This window comes from Equus quagga, chromosome 7, assembly GCF_021613505.1.
Source record: "Equus quagga isolate Etosha38 chromosome 7, UCLA_HA_Equagga_1.0, whole genome shotgun sequence".
NCBI classification, from domain to species: Eukaryota; Metazoa; Chordata; class Mammalia; order Perissodactyla; family Equidae; genus Equus; species Equus quagga.
The window spans coordinates 82244470-82253571 of NC_060273.1; the positions used below are offsets into that span (position 1 = coordinate 82244470).

The following is a 9102-nucleotide window of genomic DNA, read 5'->3' on the forward strand; positions in this document are numbered from 1 at the left end:
GGCAAGTTATTTCTTCTCTCTGAGCCTGTTTCCACGCCTGTTGAATAAAGAAGTTAAAATACCAACTTGGAAGGAGATGTGTAAGAATCAACATATATAAAATATAGATATATATCATCCTGATGCCAATAAGTAACATTTCCTGGCCAAGCCCCCTGTTAAACACTTGATGTGCAGGATCTTACGTAGTTCTCACAGCCACCCTATGACAGGCACTGCGACTACTCCACTTTACAGATGATGAAACGAAGCGTGAAGTCACTCGCACTGGTGAGTAGTGGGGCAGGAACCTCTGTCGCCATGCCTGGGCCCATACCACTACACCACGAGCCTGGCGCAACATCTGGAACATGGCCTTCATCCAGATGCTTATCGCTGTCACATCTCCCTACTGGGCCCCTGCCCAGCTCTGGAGAATGGTGTGGCAGTGAGGAACCCCCACCTGGTTCTCCCCACCCTCTAGACAGCTCCAACAGCCGCCAAGCCACATACTCACTTTAGGAAGACTTCCTCTCAGAGTGACCAAACCTCCCCCTACACCCACTCTTTGAGCCAGCTCCAGTGACCACAGGCCATGGCTTTGCTGCTGTACAACCTATGGCAACCTCCCTCCGGACCTGGCCTTGTGCTCTGGCCACCAGGGCTGCTGGCCCAACAGGGTCTGCTCACACTCTAGGAGTCAGGCCTGCTGGCACTGACACCTGGCACCTGCCCCAAAACTCTTTCAGGTCTTCTCAGAGGATCTGGGCCACGGGCCTGGGTCTCCCAGCGCCTCAGAACAGCAGGCCTGTCTGGCCAGAGGGAATCACACGAATGAGAAAAGCAATGCTGCCTCCGTATTGTCCGGTGGAGCAGGGGGCGTTGGATGTGTGCGCGTGCTGGAGTCTGGGTGTGCAAGTGCGTGAAGCAGACCGTGTGAGGGAGCGAGATGGTAGCGGATGTGTGAGTGTGCGTGTGCGCGCGTGACTCCGAGTGTGCGCTGCTGCAATCGGTCCCGGGGCAGGCGGCGGGCGGGCGGGGACGGTCTCCTCCTCCCATCGCGTTGAGAAATCTTAGTGAGTCACCGAGTGGTTCTGCATATTAATGAGCTCGCTGCCGCGAGGGCAGGAGCGGATTTAAAAGAGGCCTGGGCAGGCGGAGGGAGGCTGTGCAGAGAGCGCGGAGCCGAACGCAGAGCGCAGAGCGCAGCGCACAGCGACAGCCCCGAGGCACCCACCGACGGGGGCAGCGGGAGCCAGTCGAGCCGGGAGGCGCGCTACGGGCAGAGAGAGGCGACCCGGCGGCGTCTCCGGCCGCTGCACGGACGGGCGGGGCGCCCTCCCCGAGTCCCTGCTCTCGCGCCGGGCCCCTCCGGCCAGCATGAGGCTCCTGACGGCCGCGCTGCTCCTGCTGCTCCTGGCGCTGTGCGCCGCGCGCGTGGACGGTGAGTGCCCCTGGAGGTCCCTTGTCGCCGTCCTGTTCCGTCCTGGAGAACCCAAGCGCCAACTGCTAGGCTTCCTGGGCCCTCGGGGGTTCTGGGTGGGCACCGAGGGCGGTCGAGGGGTGGGAGACCCCGCGAGCAACTGAGCGGCCCCCCGCGCGCTCTCTTGCAGGGTCCAAATGCAAGTGTTCCCGGAAGGGGCCCAAGATACGCTACAGCGACGTGAAGAAGCTGGAAATGAAGCCAAAGTACCCGCACTGCGAGGAGAAGATGGTTATGTGAGTTCTTGCTCCTCGCTGCGAGCGTGTGCGCGCTGCTTTTAACCCGGTGCTGGGGCACAGCAGGGGGCTGGGTCGGGCTAATGAACGTTTCTCGCTGCCTTCGGCAAGGCCGTGGCGAAGCCTTTTGTAATTGCCCAGAGAGTCCTTAGGACGCTGGCGCGACAGTCTGGAAGAGAGTTTGGAAAGAGAGAGGGTCACTGTCCCGCGCTCCGGAAACAGCCTCTCGGAGGAGTTCCCCCTCGCTGGGATTCAAATGCGTAGCCTTGGTGTTTGCACTGCCCACCTTTCTAGGGCAATCAGGGTTAAGTGGCTCCCATGAGCCGATTTAGAACACCCAGATTGAAATCACTCACAACACACCCAGAACTCCTGAACTCTCGCCCAAACTGGGAGGCAGGCTGCCTTCCTGTTATGGGAGAGAGGATGGAGCAAACATCATCTCAAGTCCTCAACCCCGCTGTTCAGATCCTTTTTCCATTCAGGGCACTATGGGCAGCCAGTTTTTGGCTTCTAGTGATTTCATTTTGAGAATGAACCTGGCTCTTCCGTCACCAGCTGGACGCCTGCGGGGCCCTGAGCCTGAGCAGCGCTGTGGAAAGTGCTCTGCTGGGGTTAACTGCCACGCGGCTGGAGCCCGGCTTGGTGGGGATGCAGGGAATATTTTTAAAACTGGGGCAGAGTGAGAGAACACTGAGTTTCCTTAGTCCTCTGTCTCCCAATTAACCACTTGAGGCCAGCACCGTTTCCCCATCAATAGGCTCTTGGCCAGGAAGGGAGCCCTTGGCAAAGCAGCTACCAAATTTCTGCCACAGACCATTGCCCCTCTTCCCCTCCTCCCAAAACAGGACACACTTTATTCACAGTCTGGGCAAGCGCCTTCAGCCTGCTGGACCTGCTGGCCCAAAAGCCTCCATGTAGTCCGTGGGGGCAGCCCCCAACCCCCACTGCCACCTGGGGGCTGCACAGTCGGCTGAAGTTAGGGGAATTCGCAAAGCCAGCCGGCCTGAGCTGAACCCCACTGCCTCCCTTCCTGGGCACCTAAATTAACCTCCCATCCCTGCCCCTTTGCCTTGCAGACCAAGTCCAGAAAAACTGCCAGAAAATCTTTTTTGATGGGGGCCAGGGGTCACCTGAGCTGGGAGAGGAGCTACAAGCCCCTCCTGGCTCCCAGCTTGGGGGCCAAAAATGACCAGGACTTGCAAGTCAAGTCTGCACTCCTCTAAGTGCTGAAAAACGCTGCACACACAGGCTGGTTGCTGAGACCCTGCAGGAGAGAAGTAGCGTATGCAGTGCAGGGACATCTCCGAAGGACAGAATCCTCAGTAAACAGGCTTGCTCTTTTTCTTGGCTAAACTTTTCAGAATAGAGAGGAAACTGACAGCCGGGCAATTATGCGAGAAGGCTTTATGCTGCCTTGTGAGAACTTGCAGGGGCCTCATGAGATCTGCACACCCTCTCGAAAACCTCCACCCCACACCCACAGCCCCCATCCCGTCCCTGAAGGGCTATGGGTCCTCTCCCCTCTCCAGCTCCTGAGACTCTCTAGAGCAGAGGAGGGGCCAGCACTTTTTTCCAAAGCAGGTTTTCAGCCACAAAGGCTAAACCAAAGCAAGTTTTCTAGCTCTCTCAGAATCACCCCAAAATCTCTGATGAGGCTGGGGGAGGCAGTCTGCTTTGCAGGTGGGTGTCCTTGCACCTAGAGGGCCTGGGAGAGTCCAGATTCTAAAAAGGGCAATTTGTGTCGTATGTCTGCCGAGCTCTTGCCAAAACCTTCAGCACCCAGAACTGCTGAGGAGAGGGATGCAGGACCCAGAATTTCTGAGTAATTGCTGCCAGTTTCCACAGTCCCAGTGTTTGGCCGGAGCATTTGAGCACTGTGGTGGGAGGGCTGAGCATCCTTCTCCTGCCTCCCCAACCTCAGCCTGCACACTGACTTAACTGGGAAGGGGATTTTTATCAGCCTTTGCATGTCCTTTCATTCCAAGTGCAAAAGCAGCATTTCTGTAGGCAGAAAGAGCAGTGCACGGGCTAACTTCCTGCAGAGTGACTAGGTGCTCTGGGGGAGGGGAACAACTACACAGCCCTCTGGAGCCTGCCACCTGCTCAAGACCTAGAGGGAGGGACAGGACACAGGGAGCACCAGGTCTCACAGACAGGGCCAGCAACATCAGGGCCCAGCACTTGGCATTAGCAGAAGACCGGAGCCTGCCCCGGGAAGCTTAGGCCATGCTGGGGGCCCTGGAAATTCAGAGCACAGGGAAGGGATGAGAACAGGTTGCCCTGAAACATTCTGCCCCCACTCTGGTGGCAAGATTCGATTTTCCCTCCCCGTCAATTGGGAGACTCAGAGTTCATGGAGACCCTGTTCCCTTCTGGAACTTGGCCCATGCACCCTGACACTTTACCTTTAGGAGCCTGCAGGAGCTAGCTGACCTCTCTCTCTCCCTCCCTGCTCTTCCCTCTCCAACTTCCAACCTCCCCTCTTTGCCCTCCCCCATTCCCCAGCACCCTAGTCCTCCTCCATACCGTGTTCTTGCTGCGACCTCTCAGGAAGTGACATCCACACCTCTTGCCTTCACCTTCCTTGTCCACTAGGTGGTCCTTCATTCTTGAACATCATCCTTCCTCCCCTACCCAGAAGCTTCCTCCTCAGTCTTGCCACCCTGGCCCACCCCTGGCGGAGAGCGGCCTAGCAGTTCCGGGCGGCAGTCTTGCCTCCCCGTCCTGGCTGGAGCTCGCACTATGGCTTCTCTTTCTCCTTGGCCATCTCATCTTCCATGACAGCTATGAATAACAGTAACTCTTCACTGTGCATCTACTAGGCGCTAGGCACTTTGCATAGATTACATCCTCTAATCATCTCAGTAACTTTAAAAGGCAGATCCTGTTATTATACCCATTTTACAGATAGGCAAACTGATTCAGAGAGGTTACCCAAGATCCCACAGACAGACCTGGGATTCAAACCCAGGCCCTACACTCTGTACGAAGCCACTGCTTCTCTACCCCATGGCAAGGCCTCCACTGGGTGTTGGAACACTGGCTGGGAGAAGCTAGAAGGGAGGTCTTATTTTCCTCCCCTTCATGCTCAGGAATCAAAATGGGCTTCGAGGCCAACAAGATTCAGCTTCAGGATCACTAATGCCCAGCCCCAGGACCATCTGCAGAGGATCTGCGGGAACTGGGGCTTAAAGGGTCAGACAAAACCATAGCATGTGCCGAGCATGTCCAAGCCTGCCTTGGAGCTCCTCAGATCCAAGGAAAGAGGTCTTGGCATGCGCGCCTTGCTGGTAGTGGCTCTCTCTGCCTCTCAAGGCCAGGTTCAGAGGAGCTGGAAGCATCCTCTGACCTTTGTTCTCCAAGGGAGGCATGAGCCCTGTAGACAACACCCTGCGTGGGGGTGGGGATGGGGGTGGGGAACTGTCCAAGACTCCAAGGGCCCCGGGGGGAGAAGTGAGAGCCGATCACTCCATACGCGGTTAGACCCTAACATGGAACCAGAGATTTAAGGGACACCCAGAACCTTCCGAAGAGCCAGCCAGGGAGTGAGCACATGGGTAGGCTCCCTTGAAGAGAGGGAAGAGGCCACAGTCTTTCAGTGCCCTGACTGGGAAACTCCCAGGGCCACCCACGGGCCACACTGAGGGACTCTCATTCGGGGTCCTCAATCCTCCTCCCTATCCCGTTCCATTTTAGCATCACCACCAAGAGTGTGTCCCGGTATCGGGGTCAGGAGCACTGCCTGCACCCCAAGCTGCAGAGCACCAAGCGGTTCATCAAGTGGTACAACGCCTGGAACGAGAAGCGCAGGTATGCCCTGCCTCCTTTCACCTTCCTTCCCACCTTCCCACCAGATACAGATCCTAGACCCCTTCTAGGCCATCTAGCCCTATCCAGTGGGTGAACATCCCCCACAGTAGCCACAGTAAGCAAATCCCCAGACACTGCTTACATACCCCTAAGGACAAGGAACTCACCACTTAACAAAGCAGGCTATTGCTCTGTTGGACAGTTGTAAGCATCAACAATTTACTCTTTTATGAACTAAAGTCTGTCTCATTCTAACTTCTATGTTATAGTCTTAATTCCTCTTCTTATTTAAGTAACAAGTTCTTTGACCCTCAGTTTCCCTCTGTCAAATGGCTGGGCAAGCACCTGGCATGGCTCTCTCTGTGATTCTTGTGGGGAAAAAGATGACCACTTAAGTAACTGGATTTATTAATATAAAACTGTGGCTACGACCACAAGGTGAACAACATATTCTCCCCTCAGGGTGCCCATGCCCCCTGCTGCCCAGACACCTGATAAACTCCTTCTCATGCAGGTGCAGGGAGGGACCGTGGGTTCAACCCTTAAAAGTCAGAGCCACTCTTAACCACAGGGAGCAGCAGTGGGCAGATAACCAGACCCTGAACCAGACCCTTGCCCTCTCTGGGCTTTGTTTCCCCATTGGCCGAAGATGGCTTCCCAGCTCTGATCTCCCGGGGTCCGACATGACCAGCTCTCCCCCAGCTGACACTTGGGCCGGCCCAACCCCCGTACCTGAGCCGTTTGTGCTGCCTCCAGAACTGCCTTGTCTGCACTTGCTTGAAATAGAAAGTGATGAGAGAGAGAGATTATTTTCTATAAACCTGATGGGAATGAAGCCCTCTCTCTGGTCAGGGCAGGCAGCTCACATGGTAAAAGCAGGAGCTGTCCCGTCCACTGTCCGTCACCCTCCAGGCCCTGCATCATCAAAAGTGGGACAAGGCTAACCCCGAAGCAGTTCATGGCGAGGTTGAGAACACCTTCATCGACTGCTGGGAGAGACTCAGGCCTTTGGTGTACTCTGCCCTCCTCCCCCGCCTCCCGTAACATTGGCCGCTACTTCAATAAAGAGGAGGCGGGCATGGGCCCTGCAGCCTGCTTTTTATTTCTGCAAACTCCAGTAAAGAGGGCACCTCTGCTACCAGGCCTCCCATCACTTCATTACAAAATGAGTTCATCCCTCTTTCTTGGAATGCTGAGGTGTTCCGCAAGAGAAGGGGGCAATCCTTTGCCCTCCTCACCTCTCCTACCCCCGTAAAAGATAGAAAATGTTTCTGTGAATGCAGAATGGAGATAAAGGAGCTACCTTGAAGTCCTCTTTGCAGAGAGAGGGAGAGAAAGCTGACCAAGGGTAGAAGGAGAAGGCAGTGGGCTGGCCCAGGCCCGTGGGGGCCAGTCCAGAGACTCTGAGCATCGCAGAGCCCAGAGTGTCTGGCTGCCACCAGAAGCAGCAGCATCAGTCATTTGATTTCAATGCATAATTAGATGTCTTACTCAGAAATCAGGAACGAGGCAGAGGGACCAATGGGGAGTCTGAGTGTGAAGTGTGGCCCTAGGGCAGCCATGGGGCAAGAGAGAAGGGACTGAAGTCCCTAAATCGAGATGGTTTGGGAGATGAGGGGAACGGTGAGCTTGTGAATGCACACAGCCCTGCCAACAACGAAGAAGTGAGCTCGAGGCACGGCCTCGGTGACAGTCCCAGCCCCACTAACCACCCTTCAGTCTTCAGGTAGCAGCTTCTAGAACTGGTGTTTTTCTGGAGGACATTCATTCTTTGGGCAAAATACAAAGAAAGATTCAAGCCTAAGTTGAGGGAGGGGATGCCTCTCCTCTCCCACTCCTCCCACCCCGGTGCTGCAGACAGACCTCGTTCCCACCACTGACATCCAGTGTTCCTTGGGCAAATCTTAAGTCTCTTGTGCCTCAGTTTCCTCACATACAAAGAGGGGTTTTTTTTCATAAGGCTTTGAGGATAAAATGAGATTGCAGAGATGGAAGCTGTTTAGAAAGCACATATCCAGATTTGGGAGGGCTTTTGTGGTCCATGTGGCGTCATCCTCTGAGATATCCCCCCCACGTCTGTGGGCCCCTGCAGTCCTGGGAGGGGGCACTCCTGAAGACAAGAATGAAGCAGCTTAGCCACCGGCCTGTGCATTGCCTGAGTCATGTCCCGAACCACTTACGCGAGTCTTTTCTCTTCCCAGAGTCTACGAAGAATAGGGTGAAAAGTCCCTGATGGGAAGACTTCACACCAGTTGGGAGATGAGCAAAGGACTTCGCAGATAAAAAAAAAAACAAACCCTTTCTTTCTCGCAGGCATAAGACACAAATTATATATTGTTACAAAGCACTTTTTACCAAGGGTCAGTTTTTACATTTTATAGCTGTGTGCAAAAGTCTTCCAGATGTGAGACCCGTCTCTCTTGCGCTCCAGGCTTCATCACAGGCTGCTTTTTACCGAAAAGGGGGGAAACTCATGCCTTTCCTTTATTAAAAAAAAAATGTTTTTTGTATTTGTCCAGACATCATTGTACATCTGAGCTTTATAACCGCCTGGGAGGAACAGGGAGCTTGGTTGAGACATTTCATAGCAGCGCTGCTCCGTTCCTAGCGCGGGAAGCTTCCGCTCCGAGGTCCTGGCGCCTCGGCACAGCTGCCACGGGCTCTCCTGGGCTCAGGGTCACCACAGGCTCGGGGAAACTCAGCAGCCTCCCCTGTCGCTGGGCAAGGAGGAGCAGATCCCTCTGCATCTGTTCTCTGAGGAACTCGAGTTTGGCTGCCAGAGAAAAGTGCTCCACCCCCGGTTAATTTTTACCCGCTCTAGGAAACATCTCCAAGGTCCAGGGATGGCGAAGCACAGGGTCCTTAAGGAAGGGGTTGGGTCTTCTCTCCAACCTGAGGGTTTGTGAAAGGTTCACGGCTTCGGTATTCAACGCTCTGGAAGCACGTGAAGTTCCCGACACTGTTAGCGAAAACCTTAGGAGAAAACTTAAAAAGGTATGAATCCATGCACAACATACAGCTACAGACACACATTCTCTTGACGAGGGAGAGCCTTCAAAGCGCATTTCTTCCCCTCATCGCAATGGAACATGCAGTCCTCAAGCGATCTATCTGTGATTCCCACATCCCTCTCCAGGGATGAACAGGGCAGCCGTCCTCTGAAAGCGGAGATGACCACCACCCCCTCCTTTGTAAATATACTCTTATGACGCCCCCTCCACACGCTGCCCCTTCAGTACATGCCGCTGGGCACTGCTGTGTCATATGCTATGTAAATGTCGGAAACCATTAGCGATGCATGCAGGTTTCATATTCTTTCTAAGATGAAAAGAAAAGTAATAAAATATATTTGAAATGTATGAAAATTCTGGCTACTGACCTCTTTTTCTATTTAGCTAAACAAGGATGACACTCAAATGTTGACCACGTCCTGGATAAACAGGGACAAATGTATTAGGAAGGAAAACTGGCATTTCCCAAATACCTGTCAACGCTGTCACTTCTATGGAATGTCGTTACAGTCCCCAAGACAGAAGCCAGGCCTCCAGGCTAATGCTTCTTCCCGACTCCCACACCTGGCCAGGTTCATCA

At 54.4% G+C, this 9102-nt stretch overlaps 1 protein-coding gene across 1 annotated transcript; it reads left to right on the top strand.

Annotated features, from left to right (window-relative positions):
* The first annotated feature begins 1164 nt into the window (after positions 1 to 1164).
* Positions 1165 to 8870, top strand: CXCL14 (C-X-C motif chemokine ligand 14). Its single transcript, XM_046667612.1, has 4 exons — positions 1165 to 1423; positions 1593 to 1698; positions 5398 to 5511; positions 7713 to 8870. Exons 1-4 carry the CDS (start codon positions 1360 to 1362, stop codon positions 7726 to 7728), a joined length of 300 nt encoding a protein of 99 aa, XP_046523568.1. The 5' UTR covers positions 1165 to 1359; the 3' UTR covers positions 7729 to 8870.
* Positions 8871 to 9102: the final 232 nt, after the last annotated feature.

What these genes read in the sequence shown, in the direction of transcription:
- CXCL14 (XM_046667612.1), top strand. Translation starts at nt 1,360, where the DNA reads ATGAGGCTCCTGACGGCCGCGCTGCTCCTGCTGCTCCTGGCGCTGTGC. An exon ending in GTGCGCCGCGCGCGTGGACG is followed by an intron (nt 1,424 to 1,592) that starts GTGAGTGCCCCT and finishes GCTCTCTTGCAG; the next exon opens with GGTCCAAATGCAAGTGTTCC. An exon ending in TGCGAGGAGAAGATGGTTAT is followed by an intron (nt 1,699 to 5,397) that starts GTGAGTTCTTGC and finishes GTTCCATTTTAG; the next exon opens with CATCACCACCAAGAGTGTGT.